Genomic DNA, 26,815 nt, shown 5'->3' with positions numbered 1-26,815 from the left:
GATGTATGTTCTTACAGAGCCTGTCAGCCTCCTTAAATGTGGTAAGCCACAAGTTTCTACAAGTTTCTTACTCACAGCTATGACCCGTCAAAGTTTGTCTCAATGTTAAGTCAATGGAAATTTTGGGGTGTTCGAGCCCCCCGTTTAGGAATTCGGAAGGTCCCATCAGTTAGAAAAGATATAGCACACTAAGTCAGAGCAGTCTGAAGGTCTGTGGAAAATTTGGGGCATGTAGCTTGAAAGCCCTAGGACGAGTTAGTGTCGGAAATTTAGTCTCAGAAGAAAGCGGAATAATAATAATAAAAATAAGTTTAATAGCAATAACAATATATTGGCTTTTTCAAAGCCAACATAATAATAATAATAATAATAAGTATGCAAGATAGTAATAGTGATGCTTTGCATAAATGCAAGCACCACTAATAATAACTAGATAGGTACATTTCCTGAAGAAAATGTGAGTGGTGCTTGCCGTGGCAAATTTCAGGGGACAATTTATGATTATACTCCAAGCCAAAAGTAAAACGGTCCAACCCCCGTGTCTCTACGATGTTCTGAAGCAGAGATATAAGGCTTTGTTTACTCTGTTGCTAGGGTACTGTATTTGGTTGCTAGGGGAAAAAATGGCATCCACTAGTGATTACCCTCCGAGTCACGAGTCAAACGGTCCAACCCCCATGTCTTTACGATGTTCTGATGCGGAGTTATAAGGCTTTGTTTACTCTGTTGCTAGGGTACTGTATTTGGTTGCTAGGGGCGTGGCTTGGGAGTGGCCAATGATGTGCCTAGTGATTACACTCCGAGTCACAAGTAAAACGGTCCAACCCCCGTGTCTCTACGATGTTCTGATGTGGAGATATAAGTCTTTGTTTACTCTGTTGCTAGGGTACTGTATTTGGTTGCTAGGGGCGTGGCTTGGGAGTGGCCAATGATGTGCCTAGTGATTACACTCCGAGTCACAAGTAAAACGGTCCAACCCCCGTGTCTCTACGATGTTCTGATGCGGAGATATAAGGCTTTGTTTACTCTGTTGCTAGGGTACTGTATTTGGTTGCTAGGGGCGTGGCTTGGGAGTGGCCAATGATGTGCCCAGTGATTACACTCCGAGTCACAAGTAAAACGGTCCAAACCCCGTGTCTCTACGATGTTCTGATGCGGAGATATAAGGCTTTGTTTATTCGGTTGCTAGGGTGCTCAAATTTGGTTGCTAGGGGCGTGGCTTGGGAGTGGCCAATGATGTGCCCAATTGTTACACCCCTAGTCACAAGTAAAACGGTCCAACCCCCGTGTCTCTACGATGTTCTGATGCCGAGATATAACTGTTTGTATTTTATGTTGCTAGGGTGCTCAAAAGTGGTTGCTAGGGGCGTGGCTTAGTAAGTCTGTAAGGATCCTGAGAGACTGATTGGATGCCTGAGTAAAATGAGCCCACCCCCATGTCTCTATGACACTGTGGTGCAAAGATATCCATCCGGGCATTTTATAATGGCAGTCTATGGTATAGGTTGCTAGGGTGCCCAAAATGGTTGCTATGGTAACCTTACACCCCATTGTGGGGGACGTCCTGACAGAGTCTAGCACCCTCTTCAAATTTAGTAACCCACATGTTTCTATGAAATCCTGGCTCGGACCTATGACCCGTCAAAATTTTTGCAATGGTAAGTCTATGGGATTTTGCCCCATTGACTTTTCATTGGGGCACTTTTGGGCACCTCTTACACCCCAGGGGTACAACTTACACCCCATTGTGATCCATGTTCTTACAGAGCCTACCACCCTCTTCAAATGTTGTAACCCACATGTTTCTACAAAATCCTCGAGCGGAGCTATGACTCGTCAAATTTGGGCACAATGTTAAGTCAATGGGATTTTTTGGGTGGTTTTTCGCCCCCCTTTCGGAAATCCTGCACCCGATCGCTTATAAAAGTCATAGCACACCTCTCCTCAATAAGCCGGTCGATTTGAGCCCTAATTTATGGGTCTACGACAAAGCGTGCGGGACGAGTTACGCGCCGAAAAAGTGTCCAGAAAAAGAAGAATAATAATAATAACTAGATAGGTACATTTCCTGAAGAAAATGTGAGTGGTGCTTGCCGTGGCAAAATTCTGGAGATCATATATGATTATACTCCAAGCCAAAAGTAAAACGATCCAACTCCCGTGTCTCTACGATGTTCTGATGTGGAGATATAAGGCTGTGTTTATCCGGTTGCTAGGGTACTGTATTTGGTTGCTAGGGAGAAAATTGGCATCCACTAGTGATTATACTCCAAGCCAAAAGTAAAACGATCCAACTCCCGTGTCTCTTCGATGTTCTGATGCGGAGATATAAGGCTGTGTTTTTCCGGTTGCTAGGGTACTGTATTTGGTTGCTAGGGAAAAAAATGGCATCCACTAGTGATTACCCTCCGAGTCACGAGTCAAACGATCCAACCCCCGTGTCTCTACGATGTTCTGATGCGGAGATATAAGGCTTTGTTTACTCTGTTGCTAGGGTACTGTATTTGGTTGCTAGGGGAAAAAATGGCATCCACTAGTGATTACCCTCCGAGTCACGAGTCAAACGGTCCAAACCCCGTGTCTTTACAATGTTCTGATGCGGAGATATAAGGCTTTGTTTACTCTGTTGCTAGGGTACTGTATTTGGTTGCTAGGGAAAAAAATTGCATCCACTAGTGATTACCCTCCGAGTCACGAGTCAAACGGTCCAAACCCCATGTCTCTACGATGTTCTGATGCAGAGATATAAGGCTTTGTTTACTCTGTTGCTAGGGTACTGTATTTGGTTGCTAGGGAAAAAAATGGCATCCACTAGTGATAACCCTCCGAGTCATGAGTCAAACGGTCCAACCCCCATGTCTCTACGATGTTCTGATGCGGAGATATAAGGCTTTGTTTACTCTGTTGCTAGGGTACTGTATTTGGTTGCTAGGGGCGTGGCTTGGGAGTGGCCAATGATGCGCCCAGTGATTACACTCCGAGTCACAAGTAAAACGGTCCAACCCCCATGTCTCTACGATGTTCTGATGCGGAGATATAAGGCTTTGTTTACTCTGTTGCTAGGGTACTGTATTTGGTTGCTAGGGGCGTGGCTTGGGAGTGGCCAATGATGTGCCCAGTGATTACACTCCGTGTCACAAGTAAAACGGTCCAACCCCCGTGTCTCTACGATGTTCTGATGCGGAGATATAAGGCTTTGTTTACTCTGTTGCTAGGGTACTGTATTTGGTTGCTAGGGGCGTGGCTTGGGAGTGGCCAATGATGTGCCCAGTGATTACACTCCGAGTCACAAGTAAAACTGTCCAACCCCCATGTCTCTACGATGTTCTGATGCGGAGATATAAGGCTTTGTTTACTCTGTTGCTAGGGTACTGTATTTGGTTGCTAGGGGCGTGGCTTGGGAGTGGCCAATGATGTGCCGAGTGATTACACTCCGAGTTACAAGTAAAACGGTCCAAACCCCGTGTCTCTACGATGTTCTGATGCGGAGATATAAGGCTTTGTTTATTCGGTTGCTAGGGTGCTCAAATTTGGTTGCTAGGGGCGTGGCTTGGGAGTGGCCAATGATGTACCCAATTGTTACACCCCTAGTCACAAGTAAAACGGTCCAACCCCCGTGTCTCTACGATGTTCTGATGCCGAGATATAACTGTTTGAATTTTATGTTGCTAGGGTGCTCAAAAGTGGTTGCTAGGGGCGTGGCTTAGTTAGTCTTTAAGGATCCTAAGATACTGATTGGATGCCTAAGTAAAATGAGCCCACCCCCATGTCTCTATGACACTGTGCTGCAAAGATATCCACCTGGGCATTTTATAATGGCAGTCTATGGGAGATGTTGCTAGGGTGCCCAAAACGGTTGCTAGGGTAACCTTACACCCCATTGTGGGGTACTTCCTGACAGAGTCTAGCACCCTCTTCAATTTTAGTAACCCACATGTTTCTATGAAATCCTCACTTGGACCTGTGACCTGTCAAATTTTTTTGGCAATGTTAGTCTATGGGATTTTCGCCCCATTGACTTTCCATTAGGGCACTTTTGGGCACCTCTTACACCCCAGGGGTACAACTTACACCCCAATGTGATCCATGTTCTTACAGAGCCTACCACCCTCTTCAAATGCTGTAACCCACATGTTTCTACAAAATCCTAGAGTGGAGCTATGACCTGCCAAAGTTCGACGCAATGTAAAGTCAATGGGACGTTTTCGGGAGGTTTTTCGCGCCCCTTTCGGAAATCCTGCACCCGATCGCTTATAAAAGTCATAGCACACCTCTCCTCAATAATCCGGTCGATTTGAGCCCTCTTTCATGGCACTAAGCCAAACCGTGCGAGACGAGTTACGCGCCGAAAAAGTGTCCAGAAAAAGAAGAATAATAATAATAATATCTTTGAGGAATAGTAATAGTGATGCTTTGCATAAATGCAAGCACCACTAATAATAATAAGTATGCAAGATAGTAATAGTGATGCTTTGCATAAATGCAAGCACCACTAATAATAATAAGTTTAAGAGCAATAACAGTATGTTGGCTTTTTCAAGCCAACATAATAATAAGTATGGGGAATAATAATAGTGATGCCTTGCATAAATGCAAGCACCACTAATAATAACTAGATAGGTACATTTCCTGAAGAAAATGTGAGTGGTGCTTGCCGTGGCAAATTTCAGGGGACAATTTATGATTATACTCCAAGCCAAAAGTAAAATGGTCCAACCCCCGTGTCTCTACGATGTTCTGAAGCAGAGATATAAGGATTTGTTTACTCTGTTGCTAGGGTACTGTATTTGGTTGCTAGGGGAAAAAATGGCATCCACTAGTGATTACCCTCCGAGTCACGAGTCAAACGGTCCAACCCCCATGTCTTTACGATGTTTTGATGCGGAGTTATAAGGCTTTGTTTACTCTGTTGCTAGGGTACTGTATTTGGTTGCTAGGGAAAAAAATGGCATCCACTAGTGATTACCCTTTGAGTCACGAGTCAAACGGTCCAAACCCCGTGTCTCTACGATGTTCTGATGCGGAGATATAAGGCTTTGTTTACTCTGTTGCTAGGGTACTGTATTTGGTTGCTAGGGGAAAAATTGGCATCCCATAATGATTACACTCTGAGTCACGAGTCAAACGGTCCAACCCCCGTGTCTCTACGATGTTCTGATGCCGAGATATAACTGTTTGAATTTTATGTTGCTAGGGTGCTCAAAAGTGGTTGCTAGGGGCGTGGCTTAATACCTATGTAAGGATCCTGAGAGACTGGTTGGATGCCTGAGTAAAATGAGCCCACCCCCATATCTCTATGACACTGTGGTGCAAAGATATCCATCTGGGCATTTTATAATGGCAGTCTATGGGAGATGTTGCTAGGGTGCCCAAAATTGTTGCTAGGGGCGTGGCTTAATAGCTCTGGGATGATCCTGAGAGACTGATTGGATGCCCGAGTAAAATGAGCCCACCCACTTTTCTCTACGACACTGTAATACAAAGATATCCCATCTGGAACTGTTTTATTCCCTTATATGGGCATGTTTCCTGCCCCATTATAAGTCAGTGGGAATTTTCGGGTGCCTCTTACACCCCAGGGGTACAACTTACACCCCAATGTCATGTATGTTCTTACATAGCCTACCACCCTCTTAAAATTTAGTAACCCACATGTTTCTACGAAATCCTCGCTCGGACCTATGACCTGACAAAGTTTTCCGCAATGTTAGTCTATGGGATTTTGCCCCATTGACTTTTCATTGGGCATTTTTGGGCACCTCTTACACCCCAGGGGTACAACTTACACCCCATTGTGATGTATGTTCTTACAGAGTCTACCACCCTCTTCAAATGTTGTAACCCACATGTTTCTACAAAATCCTCGAGCGGAGGTATGACTCGTCAAAGTTGGGCCCAATGTTAAGTCAATGGGATTTTTCGGGTGGTTTTTCGCCCCCCTTTCAGAAATCGTGCACCCGATCGCTTATAAAAGTCATAGCACACCTCTCCTCAATAATCCGGTCGATTTGAGCCCTCTTTCATGGGACTACGTGAAACCGTGCGGGACGAGTTACGCGCCGAAAAAGTGTCCAGAAAAAGAAGAAGAATAATAAGTATGAGCAATAGTAATAGTGATGCCTTGCATAAATGCAAGCACCACTAATAATAATAATAAGCTTAGATCGAAGAACAGTATGTTGGCTTTGTCAAGCCAACATAATAATAATAATAAAAAGCCCAGTAAGAACAGTACAGCGCATTTTCAATGCACTGTAATTAAGTAAAACTTTTCCACGAAATTAGATTAGGCTTGTACAACAAGAATACAATAAGTTAATTTAAGCAAATAATCTTTTGTTGCACCAACTTAATAAATATATTTATATTGGTCATAAAAATATCTTGTTCAATAAACTAAATTCAGTTAAGGAAAACTTTTCCACGCAATTATTTCTGGTCTGTTCAACAAAAACAAAACAAGTTCATTCAAGCAAAAAAGTCTAGTTAAACCAATTGTCAGTTTCTATATAATACTAATTAGCATAAGCACACGTTAGCATGCTAATGACACATTGGATGAACATGTGAAAAGAGACTGATCTTCAAACAGTCATTAACACAGTTAGTGCTTTTTAAAATAAGTACGTATGTCACATCCACAACTTAACCACAAGCGCCACTCTTCTGTACAATGGTAACCAAACAATTCGTAAAAATATAACACAAAATCTTCTAAATCAATAAGATAAACCAACATTAAACACTATAAAGTCTTTCTCTTTACCTAAAAATGCATAAAATAACACTTAATTAAAAAAATTACTCTCCAAAGGCAGTTGCATGCAAAGCATGCTGGGAAATACAGATTCACGGCCCAGTAAGTAATAGCAACAAAAATCATTAATGTGGTCCCAATATAAAATTATTGAGTTCATGTAATTTTTTTAAATTTAAGCAGATTGAACATTATAAAAATAGGTTGAGACAAAAAAAATAAAAAATTGTGTTGTATTAACTTGTTTCATTTAAGTAAATTAGACAAGGTGCAAAAATATTATTTTTGAGTGTATATACCGGTATGCTTGTTTTTTTATTGATTCTCAGTACTACAGAGTTCAGTTTGTCTCTCATCAGAAACATTTGCTTGAGTTAATAAAGATCTTTGAGTTTATTTGAAGATGACAGACTGAACTCTGCAGGAACTGAGATCTCCTGGAGTCTGTATGATGACCACTGACTGTGTAGCATCTGTTTGCTTACATTCTGTCATCTGCTTCCTATTTGCATGTTACATAAACCACTTTTTAGTTTTTAGTCTTTTAACAAATAGTGAATGACACAAACAATTTTTTAGGTCTTACTGTAGTAAGTTAAATGGACAGTTCACCTCAAAAAGAAAATTCATGTCATTTCCTCAAACCCATATAAATTTCTTAGTTTGGCTGAACACAAAGGAAAATATTTGTAATCAAGCAGGAAACAGGAGCACCATTGACTTCCATAAGAGAAAAATACTATGGAAGTCAGTGGTGCCTAGAAACAATTTGGTTACAAATATTTCTCAAAATAAATGTATGTAGGGTAGTGTCAACTTGAGGGTGAGTTAAAGGGATGGTTCACTTTAAAATGAAAATTCTTTCATCATTTACTCAATCGCATGTTGTATCGGCCTTCCAAAGGTTCTTAACTCTTTCCCCGCCATTGACGAGATATCTTGTCAATTAAGAGAAAACGCTTCCCCGCCAATGACGAGATTTTCCGTCTTTCCGCAATACCGCTATTATCCACCAGGTGGCGCCCTTCCGCAACTTTTTAAAACCGGAAGTATTGCCCTATGGCAAGCTGCTGCATGTCTGTGTCTGTTTTAAAGATCGCTCTGAATGGGATCTCTATGAAAAGTCCGTCATAAAAATGGAATTATCTCTGCTTTTTGCTCAAAATATGGTGTTTTTGCAAAAACCTACCCATATTCAAAAGCTGATTGCAAAAGAACCACTAAAGGTAGGATGAAACGGTTTTTTTTGTTTGAAAGCAGAGGGTCTGTTCTTTCATTTGGTATATTGTATGTTTATATATTTAAAGAAGAACATTTTCTGGAAGGCATTAAACTTTGGTGAAAATCATGAAAAACGCCGGCGCTGGCTGGCAACTTTTTCTAAAAACGCTGGCGGTGAAAGAGTTAACGATCTAAATTAAGGCCGTGGATCGATTGAACAGGTGGTCCCTCTGTACGCACTTCCAACACTTTCTTTATGAAAAAATATATCCATTTATCAAAGGTTGAAGAAAAAATGGCTTGACATTTCCAATAATATTACAACTTAAACGAAAGTAAACTTAATTCCAATCCAGCATAAAATGTTACATAAGTGAGAAAAGTGGTCAAAATATTGTTTTAACAACCTTTACCTGACCCCACATTTGTGTTGCCTGTTTCCTAACTAAAACAAAAAACAACTCACTAAGCCTTTCCCAGTTGCACATCTATACCATATTTCTCGTAAAACTAAGAGTAAACAGGCACACTTACCGTAAAACTAAGAGTAAACAGGCACACACATTTAAACCTATACCAAATAACACATACATTCAAAACCATTAATTAATAACTAGTCCATTTTCTTAAAAGAAAAATCCAGATAATTTACTCACCACCATGTCATCCAAAATGTTGATGTCTTTCTTTGTTCAGTCGAGAAGAAATTATGTTTTTTGAGGAAAACATTGCAGGATTTTTCTCATTTTAATGGACTTTAATAGACACCAACAATTAACACTTAACTCAACACGTAACAGTTTTTTTCAATGGAGTTTCAAAGGACTCTAAACGATCCCAAACGAGGCATAAGGGTCTTATCTAGCAAAACGATAGTCATTTTTGACAATAAAAAAACAACTATACACTTTTAAAGCCCAACTTCTCGTCTAGATCCGGTTCAGCGCGACCTAACGTAAATGCGTAGTGATGTAGGGAGGTCACGTGTTACATATATAAAACGCACATTTGCAGACCATTGTAAACAAAAAACTGACACAAAGACATTAATTAGTATCAGTTGACATACAACAACGTAGAAATGGTCCTCTTTTCCACACTTGTAAACACTGGGGCGGAGTTTCGCGTTCGTCTTCTGTGACCTCTTGACGTCATGACGTATTGCGTGGGGTCACGCTGACGCATCACGACCGGATCTGGACGAGAAGTTGTGCTTTAAAAGTGTATATTTGTTATTTTTATTGTCAAAATGACAATCGTGTTTCTAGATAAGACACGTATGCCTCGTTTGGGATCGTTTAGAGTCCTTTGAAACTCCGTTGAAAAAAACTGATACGTGTTGATTTAAGTGTTAATTGCTGGTGTCTATTAAAGTCCATTAAAATGAGAAAAATCCTGCAAAAAACATAATTTCTTCTCGACTGAACAAAGAAAGACATCAACATTTTGGATGACATGGTGGTGAGTAAATTATCTGGATTTTTCTTTTAAGAAAATTGAATATTCCTTTAGGTGCTATTACTCAGGGCATGATTATGCATATGCAGGACAAAAATAACAAAATGGCTATGACAAATGTTGTTCTAAACCTGTATAAATTTCTTTTTTCTGATGAACACAAAATAAGATATTTTGAGAAATGATGGTAAACACACAGCATGTAGTGTCCATTGACTTCCATAGTAGGAATAAAAAAATATGATGGAATTTAATGGGTACCATCAACTGTGTGCTTTCTAGGGGTGGCACGGTTCACAAAACCAGCGGTTCAGTTCGTATCACGGTTTTATGGTCTCGGTTTTGTACGGTTCTTGTTGTTATTTTTTCTTTACATTTTTTAACACTCCAGAAATGTATTATCTTATTAATTATCCATAATTTAGGATACAGTATTAAAAAAAGTTATATCATGCACAAACTGAATTTGACTTTAAGCACATTATTGGGACCATCTCTGAGGAAAGCCAGGTGAGATTTTGATACAGCAAGAGGAAAGACATTGATGATTTCAACATGTTTTTCATTTATTTGGCAAAAAAATAAAATTCATGTAGATGGCAATACACACTTATGTGCCTTTTGAGCACACGAAGATAACTTGCATTTATCAAACTGCAAACTTCAGTGTAGCTCTAAGATTTATCACTGAGAGGCTGCTTAAATACTGCAGAGAGTATATGTGGACGAGAGAGAAACATAACGTTTACACCTGTAATATTTAAATTAGGGCTGTCAAAAGATTAATCGTGATTAATCACATCTAAAATAAAAGTTTGTGTTTACATAACATATGTGTGTGTAGTGTGTATAATTAATATTTATATATAAAAACACACACAGTCATGTATATATTTAAGAAAAATTGGTTATATTTATATATAAAATATTTATATTTCTATATAATATAAATTATATAAATGTTTATACAGTATATAAATGCAAATATTTCTTAAATATACACATGAATGTGTGTGTATTTATATATACATAATAATTATACACATTACACACACATATGTTATGTAAACACAAACTTTTATTTTAGATGTGATTAATCACGATTAATCTTTTGACAGCCCTAATTTAAATCCGTCTCTTTTGTCCACTTTTGACCACTTCTGTCCTGATTACTTTGAACAATTTATGAAATAAGATCGCGCAACTTTAACACGTTAGCAAAATGAAACTACGTCAGCCGCTTTCGTTTTATCAATGAAAGGCTAAAAATAGCATTGTTCACCAGTCAGAAAAGACATAAAACATTGTGTTCAGTACCTCAGATTAGATAAATGGGCGGAGATCTCTTACGGCTGTTCGAACACATTCAACCCATAGACTGCAGTTCTATCTATTGTTTTATTTCCGCTGTCATCATAGGTAACATGAAATAAAAAATGTTTCCACACACCAAACTTATACGACGCTGGCGCATCCTCCAACTCCGGGCAGACTTGCTTTTCTCTCCCACTTGCCATTTCTACACGTAACATGACCAGCAGCACTCACTCTCCACATCAGTCACCTCTTCTTTCACGCGATTCGCGAAAGGGAAACGCGCTATCTGAGGTCACATACAGGCCCGGATTAAGAGGACTTTGGGCCCTGGGGCTATAGCAACACCAAGGGCCCCCTTTCATCTGATTGCCAAGCCAGTCTTCTACCGCAATATATAATTTTTATTGTTATTAATCAATGTATTTAATTAATGTTTTTCTTTACCATTATTTATTATTATTATTTAGTCCAGGCTATTTAATACAGTAACCCTCTACTGCACAGATTTTGGACACATTTTATTGATAAAACATTTGTACCCTATGTAGTGCATTTACTCCAGATATGAACTCAAAAACATAAAGGTTGTCAAAAATCAGCAAAAACATTACTCCTACTTCAGTCATACTTCCTCAATAAGTACTTAACCATGAATAATTAGGAATAGTTCAAAAACATCACTTGCTCACAAAGAACCGATGTGTGTGTTGGAAAACACTGCTAACCTTTTGTTAAGTCATGATAAACTTGGTCAGCCGTCTTCTCTGTCAGTAACATGGAAGGCACATGGAAAACACCGTCAACTTTTAGTTCTTTCACTCAGTGTCATGTGAGAGATGCACTGTCGAGCCGATGCACACAGCAGAGAGAGCATGTGCGCACCAGAGGGGCGCCGCTGAGCCCTAGCAACAGTGAATGAAGACGTTTTAAATATTAAAATAAAGATTTAAATGGTAATCATGTGCGCGCCACAAATAATGTATGGGAAACACTGCAATTATCATCCAAACTATTGCTCCAGCAAGCGATTTATAGGCATATAATGTTCTACATGAAAGCATAACGAAAAGAGGCGTTTTCCAAAGTCATGGCGCAAATTGTAGAGTTAATTTAATTGGGCGCTGAATTATATCATTCAGCCTATCATGGGCCACCTAATCCCACAGGCCACACCTAGTCGTTATGTTAATCCGTCCCTGGTCACATACAGGGCACGAGGCTACATACATTGCCCATGCCATGAACCGTCGAACCGTGCGGCGCATACGCACTCCGAACCGAGACAAGCGAACCGAACGGTTCTGAATTTTTTCAAGAAATGTGCCACCCCTAGTGCTTTCCATCATTTATCAAAATATTTTCTTCATCATTTATCACAATACTTCCAAAATATGTTTTTTCTACTTTAAGTCAATGGACACTACTGTGTGTTAACCATCATTTCTCAAAATATCTTCTTTTGTGTTCATCAGAAAAAAGAAATTCATACAAGTTTAAAACAACATGAGGATGAGTAAATGATGACAGAATTTAATGATATGAATGAGGTGTGATATTCTGTTGCATTAACATGACTGATTCTTCCTTAGGGTGATGCGGGTGAACAGGGATTTCCTGGAGTTTTTGGAATATTTGGACCAAAGGTAAACTTACTTTCTTTTCCGGTATTTTCAGATTATGTATTGCATGAAATGCATTCAAAGTATCTTCAGATACTAGATTTGATTTACGATTCCTGAAAGTAAGACATCTGGAAGCATCTTTTATAAACATGATTATTGGCCGATATATCGGTGCATCTTTATCTTTCACCATGACATTCACATTACCCAAGGTGCTTTGGTTACAATGATATGGAAAAATAAACTGTATTACCGGTAAAATAAATAAACCCTGAAATGAGTGCCTCACCAGCTGTCGTAGTTTTTTAAAGATGCAGCACTCCCATTGCAAACAATTGAAAAAATATGCTGGACTCCAGATAAAACGCTTTGGTGGACACACACGCTTTTATAAATTTTGTTACCATTTTATATTACTGCACTATAAAAAGTGATAGTTGAATAAACTTTAAAAAATATTTCAAATTGTTAACGCCTAAACCTTATCTAACTTTAACATTTTTTAAGTAGATCCAACTTTTACTTTTTACAGTTCGCCATGAAGTAACATCATTAAAAAAATGGAAGGACACAAATATTTATTTTTAGCAGATGTTCATAATATATAATTTACATCATTACAAGACAATCGTCCTCCCGGCTAAGTCTTTTTGGTTCCTTGCCGCTGTCGTGTTTTCTTAATATTGACTGTATATAAATAAATTTGACTCGACTGTGAAGCCTTGCCTGTTAGCCACTTAAAAGATGTGTTTTTCATTTTCAGGGTCCACCAGGAGACCTTGGGCCAGCGGGCATCCAGGGCCCAAAGGGTCCGAAGGGTTTAATGGTAAGTACCACTTTATGAACTGTTATGAAAGCACATATAAGATGAATAAAGTTCTTGATGAGCATCTACTGTAGGTGTTTCTTCTTTTAAGGGGATGCAAGGATCCTTTGGACCGGTTGGTATCATTGGCCCGAGTGGTAATCCTGTACGTACCATTACAATCCTTCATTAGTCATTTGCTTTTTAGATGGTTTAACCTAGAATAAATCTTCCTCTTCTGTATTAGGGACCACAAGGAGACAAAGGAAGTAAAGGGGAAATGGTGAGTGTTCAAATAATGTTCATCATGGGTTACAGCCATAGGCGTCGTCATTTCCTGATGTATCATTACTGTGAAGAAAGTCTGAGATGATTTTTATAGACGAAGTTTATTTGTTCATGTTATTTGAATTCCCAAAGAAAAATGTAACATTGTGTCTTTTCATTTTTTTTAAAGGGTGCTCAGGGACCAAGGGTATGTTTCCACAAAGTCCTTCTATTTGACTTTTAGATAAAATAAAGTGTGTAATATATAAATGTTATTTTTGCCATCCCATAGGGACTTCCAGGACCTCGCGGACCACCTGGACCTCCTGTAAGTGTTTTATTCATGTTGCCATTCTGATGTGTTGTGTTATGCGCTGTGAATTAACAGTACAATCAATCTCATTGGTTTCTAGGGACTTCCCAGTGTATCTCTTGTTCTTGTAAGTGTGCTTTTAGTTATATGCTTTACAATATCTTGTAAAATATAACCATGTCCTATCCAAACGCAGTGCAAAGCGTTTAGCCATGAAAGCTTTTCATCCCAACCTGCCACAATGGCAACAAATAATTTGTTTTCTTTTGTATCCCCACTAATCTCATTGGTCCACTTCAAATGTGACCTAGTCTGTGCATTGTGATTTGTTAGGACATGGTATGAATGTTTTCAAATCTCACGCTGTCATGTAAAGTCCAATCTTTTCTGTTTTCATACACTTATAGGAAAACGAGGCCCTTGGTGCTACTTCACACGTTATTGTTGATTCCCGCTCAGCATTTAGGTCAGAGGTATGTGTCATACCACAATATATGACGTTTGTCACTTTTCTGAGAAACTCATATTATAGGCTATAAGCTTTGTTTTTTTCTCCATAGATTTATCAAGACGCTGACCTTCCAATGTTGGACCAGGGAACAGAGATCCTAAAGACCTTGCACTACCTCAGTACCCTGATCCGCAGCATCAAGAACCCAACAGGAACGCAGGAGAATCCGGCCAGAATGTGCCGAGATATGTTTGACTGCGAGCATAGATTGAACGATGGTATGTTATTTTCTTTGTGTCCATCATTACTGTATTCGATAATATAATGAAGTATTTTAAACAACTACAATAATGCAAGCCAGTTTCAATCTGATCACTGATTTTGCTTTCCTCTACTTCTTTTGCTGAAGGTGCTTACTGGATAGATCCTAATCTGGGCTGTTCCTCTGACAATATTGAGGTGACCTGTAACTTCACCAGTGGAGGACAGACCTGCCTTAAACCAGTAGCTGTTTCCAAGGTCATTAAAGTGTTAATCATAGAAGTTATGAGTAGGCCAATAGGACCCGGTAAGCCAGTGGTCTCAAACTCCTGGCTCACGGGCCATTTGCAGCCCGCATCACCTTGCAACAATATAACATAATCTGGCCCACAGAAAGATTTTTATTCACTTTGTTTCATATTCCTTTGATTTTTTTTACTTAAACGTTTAAATGTTCGTTCACATGTCGCGTCTAACAATGCATGTCCATGCGTTTCTTACTTTCCAAAGTGCACGGGACGTTGCGCATCATGGCGCGGCCGGCGAGCTCCGTGTCGTATTTGTAAACAATGGCGGGTTATGACTTAATATCGTCGGTCCGTATTTTGTTGTTTTCACATCTGTGGCAAACGGTTGCGAAGTTGCTTGTGACCAAACAACATTGCGTTAGGCGCTGTCAAACGGAACCTGAGTTTGCACATTAGGCTTTACAGAGGGTGTGCTAAGGACTTCGACAATTTGGCAAATAGATGGTAAGTAAGGGATAATGTAGAGGCAGCCGGTAGTTATCGGGAAATAAGCCCCGACAGTGTGATCAGGAGCCGACGCGAAGCGAAGGGTCTTGTATCACACTGAAGGGGCTTATTTCCCGATAACTACCGGCTGCCTCTACATTATCCCGCTTATTACACGACTACTTGTCACATAAGAAAAAAAACGGACATGAATATGAATTTGAAACATTTTATTGGCATATTTGTTTTAAATTAACATTTTTATCCTTCCGCGAACTTTACACAGATGCATAAAATGATCGTAATACCTTATTAAGATCCTCTGCTTCACACTTGTCTGTCTCCATTTTTTTCTCTTTAACCAGTCTTTGAGAAGTTTTAATGCCCATTCTGTATTTTTTTGTGTGTTGGCTTCGTAGCTGTCATGCTTTATTTTGTCAAGTTCAGTCTCAGTAAGCTCTCTGTGTTTTGTCGTGGTTGTCCAGTGTTTGTCAGAAGATGGCCCCAAACAGTAATCTTTATTGATCTTTATTGGCGCGGAGCGATTTTACTCGTACAAGTAGTACCGGCTATGCGTTATTACTTTGGAGCGGTTATTATTTGAAAAGAACGAACCTGCAAATGTCTCAACTGACCAATCAGAATCAAGCATTCCAGAGAGCCGTGTAATAAGCTGTTTTATACAACTTTGAAGAAATGTGGATGTTAACTTCAGGTGTGCTCGACTTTTAAGCACCGTGGGTGTGGAAACGTCCGCAACAGTGCCGTGGTTAACGCGTCACCTGTATAAAAACGTTCTGATTGGCCCGATCTGTCAGCGCGGTCTGACGTCGTCCGTTCTAAATGCCGGTAATCCTATATTTTTCGTTCACACATAGCGCTTACCGGTAAATTACTGGTAATCTTACAACCTGTCTAACTGGTAAATTGGAAGCATTTACCGGAAAGGTTTTGTTCACACATGACATGTTAACTGCAATTTACCAGTAAATTACCAGTAAAGACTGTATGTATAAAAAAGGGAGTATTGACTGTCTATTCAAAAATGTTCCACATATAATATCAAATTCATTAAAACTGTGGAATAAAAAAAGATGGAACATAATGAAGTCAATACTATGACTGAAAACACTTACTGGTGGTAAAAAATATAGTAGTTTATGAATGTATTCAGAAATGTAATTTGGTGCAAGGTTTTAATAGGCCTTAGTTATTTAAGATAAGGTTAAGAAAAGATTTATTTACTTAAAATAATATATATTAAAAAGATAAAAACCACTGCTTATATATTTTCAAGTATTATTATCCATTAAATAATTGAATTTAAACAGTACATTTACTGAAATATTGTGCTTTGTTGAATGTTAAAATAGCCGTCTATTAGCCCTGTCAATCTCAGAAATGGCCCCAAGCCGGTTTGAGTTTGAGACCACTGTTGTAAGCGCTGAATTCTGTGGAAAATTAAAATTCTGGTTGTATTTACTTACTCTTTATTTCTTAGAAACACAAAGGAAGGAATTTTGTAGTTCTCAAATGATTATGGAAAGTTTTTGTGAACGGAAAGATCACAGGCACAGTCAGAGCAAAACATTTCTTTAAATGTCCAGATTCAGTGTGGGCCTTTATGCAGCTGTTTTGGCAATGGTTGTTGTCGGATTTGCCAGTTACATTTTTTTTATATCTTAAAGGTAGGGTTTCACATTTTGAAAAATGCTAACGGTAGCCGCCTAGCAAAGAAATCCCGATCCCACCCTCTAGTCAAATCGTCATCCAAAGTCACGCCTCTTTCAAAACACATGAACACGCACAGATCAGACGGTCACGTCTCATGTCTCATTCAGCAGTGAGAAAACTTTGCAGTACAAAGTGAATAACATTTCCAAAATAACCAACGTAAACAACTAGTTTACATCAGAAATAGTTTAAGCACACGTGCGGTTGTGTAGACGTAGTAATTATATCGTTACGCTAATCCGTAAACGAACACAAATTTCATAAGCAACATAATGTTTCATCAAAGTAGAATATCTGAATTCATCTCAATACAAACATATCGCGTACCTACCCTACCAAAATAAAGTCCTGCAGCTGGTTGCATCTCGTGGTAAAGCAGTAAAGTTACCGATTTTAATTTGGGTTTTCGCTCTTTGCTGATCCAGGCAGTTTTTGCTGTTGTTGTTATAAAAGATGTCTTTCGTTTTGTTGCTCCTGTGTAGGTTGTCAATTCAGCAGAAAAGTTTGCTATTCTAACTGTTTACAGACAGGAGGTGAGCGCACGTGAACGCGCCGATGACGTATGGTGTCTGTGTGGACTCGCTGCGCGGTGGGCATTCAAATTACGCTTACGTATGAGGGACAAAAAAGGAAACGTCCGTTCGGACCGAAATCTATGATTGGTTGAAAATTTCTTGGTCCTACGCCTTTCACAGATGACATAAATTTCTACAAATACATTTAAACAACTTAACACAGTGATTGCTATCAGGATGTGAGGAGACTTTTAACCAGCATAACTAAAAAATTTTCCGGATCAAATCTGTTACCCTACCTTTAACTTGTCTTGTATCATTAATATTATATTGTATTTTCTGTATTATTTATAAACCGTAAAAGGGACACTTAAAAGGTAAAATATGCTCATTTTCCAGCGTCCCTAGAGTTATTAGAAAATATTAGAGTTTTGAAATCCATTTAGCCGATCTCCGGGTCTGGCGCTACCACTTTTATCATAGCTGAGCATATTCCATTGAATCTGATTGGACCATTAGCATCAAGCTAAAAATAACTAAAGAGTATCAATATGTTTCCTATTTAAAACTTGACTCTTCTGTAGTTAAATTAAAAGTTGCATTTTCTAGGCAAATATGGCTAGGAACTATACTTTCATTGTGGCTTAATAATCAAGAAATTTTCTGCTGTAACATTGCTGCAGCAGGCGTAGTGAGATTACACACTGCCCGAAAATACTTCCCTTGGTAACTTTCAATTAAGGATGCACCGAATCCAGGATTCGGCCGAATACTGGGATTTTTGACGGGGTTCGGGTTCAGGCGAATCCTAGATTTTTTTCCACCGAAAAATAGTTTTCCCCACTTTTCATCCTGGCATAATGTTGCCTATACTTTTTTTTACAGTTAAAGTTAAATAAAATGAAAAATACACTGCTGTGGACGTTGTTTACTTCATTAATGTGTTTTACTGCGTTAATGGAATAAGGATGCGAGTAGGATTCGGTATTCGGTTTCGGACGAATCTTAAACAATGGATTCGGTATTCGGCCAAACCCAAAAAATAATCTGGATTCGGTGCATCCCTACTTTCAATAGCAGGGGACTATTTTCTGGAAATAGCTGGAAAATTAGCATATTTTCAAAAAAAAGTGTCCCTTTAACACTTCACATTAAAGGGATACTTCACCGATTTAGCATTCAGCTTTGTATCTGTAGAAACCCGGCAGTATTACTGAATGACCATGTTTCCCTCCATCATTTCCCCCTGAGAGGAGAGATATCTGCATTTTGGTTCTGCAAAAAAGTCCTCCGATGATGCAAAAATTTGTCATATTACATCATCGGAGGACATTTTTGCAGAACCAAAATGCAGATATCTCTCCTCTCAGGGGGAAATGAGGGAGGGAAACATGGTCATTCAGTAATACTGCTGGGTTTCTACAGATACAAAGCTGAATGCTAAATCGGTGAAGTATCATATTACATCATCGGAGGACCTTTTTGCAGAACCAAAATGCAGATATCTCTCCTCTCAGGGGGAAATGAGGGAGGGAAACATGGTCATTCAGTAATACTGCTGGGTTTCTACAGATACAAAGCTGAATGCTAAATCGGTGAAGTATCCCTTTAAGATTGTATAACCAACTGTGAACAATACTTCCACAGCCTTTATTAATCTTAATTTATGTTAATTTTAGCATTAACCAATATATTTTTAAAATCATGAGATATGTTAACATTAGTTAATGCACAATTAACTAACATGAACAACTGTATTGTAGTCTTAAAAAGCTGTGTTGTTTTAACCCATTGTTGGGTCAAATATAAACATTTTCTGGGTTGAGTTAACCCAACAGCTGGGTTCGTCCCTGTTACACCCAACGCTGGGTTGTGGCATTATCTAACATTAACAAAGATGAATAAGTGCTGAAAACTATTGCTCATGGTTAGTTCATTCATGTTAGCTCATGCATTTACTAATGTTAACAAATCATCATTATCGTAAAGGGTTACCAGTAAACCTTATATGTGACATTGGACCACAAATTTAAAGGTTACATGTTTTTATATTGGGATTTATCTAAAAGTTAAATACATAGACTTTCTATTGATGTATGGTTTGTTAGGAGATTACAATATTTGGCCAAGATACAACTATTCAAAAATCTGGAATTTGAGGGTGTAAAAAAATCAAAATATATTAAAGTCCTTGGCCACTTATATTACTAATGATAAATTCATTTTTTATATATTTACGGAAGGAAATTCACAAAATATCTTCATGGAACATGATCTTTACCTTATGTCCTAATGGTTTTTACATTTTAAAAAAATCTACACAGCAGCTGTTATATTAAAATGCTAAATAATTGAATGCAATTATTAAATGCATTAATATAATGTTATTTTCTCTTTTAAGTTGGAGATTGGTGTCAATCTGATCCAGATGAACTTCATTCATCTCCTGAGCACTGAAGCTGTACAGATGATCACCATACACTGCCTGAATGTCCCTGTTTGGGCAGCAGGGGACGCCAAAATCCCATCCTCCAGTGCAGTGTTTTTTAAAGCCTGGAATGGACAGATAATCGAGTCGGGTGGATTCATCGAGCCTGATGTGATAAAGGATGAGTGTTGGGTATGTATGAAGTTATCTTTGTCTACCTATATGATCTCCGTATTTTGATAAATGAAGGCTTGCACAAAGTTGACCCTATCCATTGACTTCCATAGTATTTGTTTTTCCTAGTGTGGAAGTCAGTGGGTACCATCAACTGTGTGCTTACCATCATTAATCAAAATATATTTTTTTGTGTTCACGGGATAAAAAGCGAGGATGCCGATGGTGTAGTGGGCAGTGCTCTGACATGTGGTGCTTTAGCACTTTCGGCGACCCGAGTTCGATTCCCGGCTCGTGGTCATTTGCCGATCCCATACCCCTCTGTCCTCTCTGTATTTTCCTGTCCTCTCCTTACTCACTGTTCAAATAAGGGCAAAATGGCCTAAAAAAAATCCTTAAAAAGGATGAGTAAATGATGACAGAATTTTCATTTTTTGTGAACTATCCCTTTACCAGCGCACTTACATACTGATAAAAAATGCATAGCTTAAAGGAATAGTCAATTTTCTTAACAGAAAAATCCAGATAATTTACTAACCACCATGTCATCCAAAATGTTGATGTCTTTCTTTGTTCAGTCGAGAAGAAATGATGTTTTTTGAGGAAAACATTGCAGGATTTTTCTCATTTTAATGGACTTTAATAGAGCCCAACATTTAATACTTAACTCAACACTTAACAGTTTTTTTCAACGGAGTTTCAAAGGAGTCTAAATGATCCCAAACGAGGCAAAAGGGTCTTATCTAGCGAAACGATTGTCATTTTTGACAATAAAAATAAAAAATATGCTCTTTTAAACCACAACTTTTCGTCTAGATCCGGTCGTGATGCGTCAGCGTGACCCCACGGAATACGTCATTATGTCAAGAGGTCACAGAGGACGAACGCGAAACTCCGCCCCAGTGTTTACAAGTGTTGAGAACGAGGACCGTTCCTACGTTGTTGTATGTCAACTGATACTAATTAATGTCTTTGTGTCAGTTTATTGTTTACAATGGTCCGCAAATGTGCGTTTTATATATGTAACACGTGACCTCCCTACGTCACTACGCATTTACGTTAGGTCGCGCTGGACCGGATTTAGACGAGAAGTTGTGCTTTAAAAGAGCATATTTTTTATTTTTCTTGTCAAAAATGACAATCGTTTCGCTAGATAAGACCCTTATGCCTCGTTTGGGATCATTTATAGTCCTTTGAAACTCCGTTGAAAAAAACTGTTAAGTGTTGAGTTAAGTATTAAATGTTGGGCTCTATTAAAGTCCATTAAAATGAGAAAAATCCTGCAATGTTTTCCTCAAAAAACATAATTTCTTCTCGACTGAACAAAGAAAGACATCAACATTTTGGATGACATGGTGGTGAGTAAATTATCTGGATTTTTCTTTTAAGAAAATGGACTATTCCTTTAAGTCACTTTGGATAAAAGCATCTGCCAGCAAGTAAAATTTAAATCATTTTGCAGTAGAAATCCTTTGTAAAGAATCAAAAAACATTTGCAGCTTTGTTCGTTACTATTATGCCATCAAAACGGATTCTCCTTCATGTCGTCTCACAGATAACAGATGGAAGATGGCATCAGGCACAGTTTGTTTTTCAGACGCAGGATCCGAACTTGCTGCCCATTGTGGAGGTCTACAATCTGCCGAGCACTAAACCCGGCTCACGTTATCACCTGGAGGTGGGACCTGTATGCTTTTTATAACAAGGCAAGAACGGAAGCCCTAAATACACAAAAATCACGGAGGCTCTTTATGCCTGGAGGAATAAATGAACTCCTCTCTTAAGCCTGGACTGCAGACTTTATACACAAGGACAGATATGTCTGGAGCTGCTTTGGAGAAAACAGGACTCTCAGATGCTCTCTTGACATGGACTGGATGTTAGTTTTGTAGATGTGCTTATAAAACATTTACTTAATTTATTCATAGAGGTGTTTTCCACGTATGATTTGTGGAGAGGAAACCACACATTTATGGCATTTATTTGTATTGAAGTACTTGTTTTGTATTTTATAGTTATACATGATCATGTGTATTTATACGTGTACATGTGGGAGTATGTATATTTTCTGTAATGTGCAATAGAGAAGATTTTTTTTTAACATTTTTAAGTGTCTGACAACATACTGCTTTCTCAGCATTGCCACAAAGGGGCGCTATAGTGGATAGTATAGTCATTTTAGAGCAGTGTTTCTCAACTCGCGACCCACCTCCAAAAATGTTTTGCAAGCCTTCTATGCAAGAGGGCTGATTAGTTGAATTTGGCATTTTTTATATAGACGGTTTTAGTATTAACAACATAAACAAACAGCTTTCGTGGAACACATGTAACTTCCGATAAACTTTCACAAAAGAATTGATAATAATAGAGTCATTTTACAGTAGTTTATTTCTGATAATAAGCATAATAAATAACAAATAGATTATCTTAGTTCCAGTCATAGCTAAAGCGCATTAAAAACTACACTGATGGGAAGATTTTACACCGATGGGCAACGTCTCTTCATATTTTCGGGGTGACGCCCGAGTCTGTCCAAAAATACGACTCCGGTGCGCCCTCATGGACTCGCGTCAAGGGTCCCTAAGGTCTGCACTACATGATGTTATCAAAGTGTGGACTATGAGAAAGTCCACTAGTCCAGAGTGTGTACTTCCTGTCGCATGCAGGTGCTCTCGAGTGGCCAAGACCGCAAGTGTGGGTATTTGAACGTAGCAGAAGACGTTCTAGGACTTGGGTCGGGAGAATTGAAGTGAGAGAAACATTGCTCTATGGGTCTCTCTTTCAGGTACAGAACCGTCATAAGCTGTGTCCGAAATAGCTCCTTATTACGCCTAAAAAGTGTACTATGTAAGGGGACAGCTATTTTGTAGCGGTGTCAGAAATGATTGTGGACATTACTAAGTAATCTTCTTCAATTTCAAAATCCACTGCAATGAATCGTCATTCACTGTGATGCTGCGTTCACACCAGCATCAAGCGCTAGTGATAGTTGACGCGCGTCAGGAGGTCGTTAGCGCGGCGCGGTAGACGTGATTACGCCTCGCACAAATGACGCAAATTGAGCATTGCCACGGAAAACGTGCAAGTTGAAAAATCTGAGCTTTGCCGGAAAAATGCGTCACTTTAACCAATCAGGAGCAGTAGTGATGTGATTACAGGAAGCGAGTGGAGCCCCTCCCATGACGCGAATTTCCGCATGAATGTCTTGATGACTAGAATTTCACGCGCTGCTTTCACCCACGAATGAAGCGAGTTCACTCAAAAATGTGTCACGTTAACCAATCAGGAGCTTGCTCTAGTAGTGGCATGATTACAGGAAGCGAATGAAGCTCCTCCCATGACGCGAATTTCCGCGTGAATGTCTTGAGTACTAAAATTTCACACGCGGCACTACCAGCGCTTAGAATCCAAATTTACTCATTTTTATTTACTCTATATTAGCGAATGTAGGGAATAGTGAATACGTGCATAGCATAGGGGATATTTCGGAGACAGCCATAGCAGAACAATCAATAAAAGGGTGCCATATACTTGACAAGCTACCAGCTAAGGTTACGCATACTTGGTAAAGTATGTTTTATGACTTCCTCTCACTCATATCATATCATATCATTCAATTCAGGTTCATTGCTGTGTGTTCTTACATGAACACTATCAGTCTGTTGTAAACCTCAGAAAAAAGCAAGGTGGATTCTAAATTTGCTACTGTATATAGCATATGACTTGCCATTTAACTCAGAATAATGAAGGTGGATCCACACTTGAAAAGTAATGTGTATTTTGTCTACCTCCCATTTGTCATTTCTGGGTGTTTAGGACAAGAATTTTAAAGAAATGGATTCATGTTTAACTCTGTGGTTGGATTTCATTTAAAGCAGCTTTTGTTTCTGTCAAATGTTGTTAACTTAAGTGCCTTTTATACTTTCGAAAGGGAATATTTTTATATAAATGTAAAAATAAACATTCTAATGTGCTTTTTTGCAACCAAACATATTTAATACTTAAAGGGATAGTTCACCCAAAAAGAAAAGTTTGTCATTATTTACTCAACCGCATGTCGTTTGAACCCCCAATGTCTTTCTATGTTCTTCAGAACCCAAATGTATTATTTTATTAAGGTGCCATAGAATAAAAAACTGTATTTACTTAGGCATAGATGAATTATAAGAGCTATGTACATAGTAATGACATATTGTGAGCAAAAACACAAAAGACTGTTGGAAAAACCAATCTCAACATAACACTGACTGTGACGTTACAGTCGAGATGTACGCCCCAACATTAAATGACACATTAAATGAATAATAAAGATGTTAAAATGCTAATAACAAAATTGTGACTGCTTAATTAGCGCTACATGCTAATTGAGGCTATATGCTAGCATTTAGGCTGAAGTTCTACTATTGACTTTACGTTTTTTAAGTCTACACTGAAAAAAATGTCTCTGTTACGTGTAACCTTCATTCCCTGAAGAAAGGGAATGGAGACATCACATCGTGACCAACGAATTGGGAACGTGCTTCGGTAGACCAATCTACTTCAAGAAGCTAGGAAAACACCGGCATACAGGTATTTGCATCTGCTGGCGCCACTGTGCGAGTGTTTAATGAGCAGCAGGTGCAATACCAAATCAGCTATTTTCACTGAGAAAGCTGAGCATCTAGTGCCCAGCCGGTGTCAGCAGTGGAACAACATGCTGTGACGACGGGACGTGATGTCTATATTCCCTTCTCTCAGGGAACGAGGGTTACATTCCTAACCAAGATGTTCCCTTTCAGTCGTTCACTTCAACATCAAATCGTGACCGACGAATTGTGAATCCCTACCAAAACGCCACTCCAGATGACCCTTTCAGTGCCTGCGTGAGCTTTCTGTCTTCTATCTTAAAAAGGCAGAACCTGGGCTTACTGCTGAAAGGCCGGTCACTACCTGTTTCTTAACCCACGATAGTGAACTAGGCAAACTGGGAAGCGGACACATCTGGGTAAAACTAGGAATGCTGCAGAGGCCACCCTTAAAGGAGGTTACTCTTGGGTGGCGTATGAAACACTCCCTATGTCAGGGCTATTCAAATCTTACCCTGGAGGGCCGGAGCACTGCATAGTTTAGCTCCAACCCTGATCAAACACACCTGAGCAAGCTAATCAAGGTCTTCATGATCACTAGACAATCACAGGTGGGTAAGTTTGATTAGGGTTGGAGCTAAACTATGCAGTGCTCCGGCCCTCCAGGGTAAGATTTGAATAGCACTGCTCTATGTAATATCAGACAGGCTGATAGCCAGTGCTCCTCAACATCGGCCCCTGAGGCGGTGAAGGAGTACCAAACTTTTTTGTAAGCATTTTGGTACTAACAGCGTTCCATAATGACGCTATATGAACACCGTAGAATCTAGTGAACGTGTCAGGTGTCGCCCAGCCAGCAGCTCTACAAATGTCAGCGAGGAATCACAAGCTAATGCCCAAGATGATGCCACACTTCTTGTAGAGTAAGCTCTCAAATTTAAAGGGCATGGGATTCCCTCCTCCTGATAGGCAAGGGTGATTGTGTCCACTATCCAATGGGACATCCTCTGCTTAGTGACCGCTTTCCCTTTTTGCTGACCACCGTAACAGACAAAGAGCTGCTCTGAGGTCCTAAAGCTTTGCATTCTGTCAACGTACAACCACAGTGCGCGTACAGGACATACAAAACCATGGCTGGGTCTGCCTCCTCCACAGGCGCCGCTTGCAGGTTCACCACCTGATCTCTGAAAGGAGTGGTGGGAACCTTGGGAACGTACCCGGGCCTGGGTCTCAGTGTTACGCTGGATTCAGAAGGCTCGAAATGAAGGCATGAATCAGCGAGCAAAGGTGGTTGGAGGTCCCCTGCCCTCTTAACGGAGGCCAATGCAAGGAGCTTCAACGTTTTCATTGTTAGAAACCTGAAACTCACAGAGTGCAGAGGCTTGAAGGTACCATAATTTAAGGTTTTTAGCACCACGGACAGGTCCAAGAAGGAAGAGAGGGGGGCCGCGAGTGGATTTAGCCGTCAAGCACACCTTAAAAACCTAATAACCAGGTCTTCTTGATCCACTGACCTACCGTTTATCCGGGTGTGGTGTGCGGATATCGCAGCGATGGTAACTTTAATGGTGGAGGGGAACAATCTCCTCTTCAACCGATGCTGAAGATACGAAAGCATGACACTGATCAGGCAATCTCATGGGTTTGCTGTTTTATTTCAAAATCACAAATGTACTCCTAGTCCTCTCTGATTTTGCACAGAGTCTGTGCTAGAAGGTTCACTGGGGGAAACATGTATTTGTGCAGACCCCGCGGCCAGCTGTGTGCCAGTGCATCCACACAGAGTGTTCCCTCAGTTAGTGAATAAAACAGGCGACAATAGGTTGTCTCTGGAGAAGCAAATAGATCTACTAGCGCTCTGCCGAAATGATTTCAAATCTGTTGAACCAACTGGGGGCGGAGTCGCCATTTGCGGGGCGCACTGCTTGTGAAAACATGTCTGCCGCTGTATTGAGTGACCCTGGGATGTGAATGGCACGACGGGACCTCTGATTCTTCTGGCTCCAGATGAGGAGATGATGGGCGATGACGAGAGCACAAACCACCTTGGCGATTAATATATGCAACAGTCGCATTGTCGTCGGTGCAAACTAATACATCTTTGCCTCTGAGCTTGTTGCTGAAAAGGACGAGAGCAAGATACTGCCAACAACTTGAGGCAATGTATGTGCCAGTTCAGCTGGGATGCTGTCC

General features: G+C 39.6%; 1 protein-coding gene across 1 annotated transcript in view; it reads left to right on the top strand.

The window, feature by feature from the left end:
* Positions 1-25,059, top strand: part of col27a1b (collagen, type XXVII, alpha 1b) — a 137,671-nt gene extending 112,612 nt beyond the window's left edge. The window contains exons 50-61 of the mRNA XM_065284333.2: positions 12,343-12,396; positions 13,139-13,201; positions 13,293-13,346; positions 13,428-13,463; positions 13,638-13,655; positions 13,740-13,775; positions 13,861-13,887; positions 14,168-14,233; positions 14,321-14,489; positions 14,621-14,730; positions 19,857-20,075; positions 21,613-25,059. Coding sequence (XP_065140405.1) covers positions 12,343-12,396; positions 13,139-13,201; positions 13,293-13,346; positions 13,428-13,463; positions 13,638-13,655; positions 13,740-13,775; positions 13,861-13,887; positions 14,168-14,233; positions 14,321-14,489; positions 14,621-14,730; positions 19,857-20,075; positions 21,613-21,759 — 999 coding nt within the window. The 3' untranslated portion in view covers positions 21,760-25,059. The remainder of the gene's footprint in view (positions 1-12,342; positions 12,397-13,138; positions 13,202-13,292; positions 13,347-13,427; positions 13,464-13,637; positions 13,656-13,739; positions 13,776-13,860; positions 13,888-14,167; positions 14,234-14,320; positions 14,490-14,620; positions 14,731-19,856; positions 20,076-21,612) is intronic.
* Positions 25,060-26,815: the final 1,756 nt, after the last annotated feature.

The sequence above is a fragment of the Paramisgurnus dabryanus genome, chromosome 5, assembly GCF_030506205.2.
Source record: "Paramisgurnus dabryanus chromosome 5, PD_genome_1.1, whole genome shotgun sequence".
Classification (NCBI taxonomy): Eukaryota; Metazoa; Chordata; class Actinopteri; order Cypriniformes; family Cobitidae; genus Paramisgurnus; species Paramisgurnus dabryanus.
The sequence above is the reverse complement of the archived record's forward strand: the minus strand, read 5'-3'. Positions and strand labels throughout refer to the sequence as shown.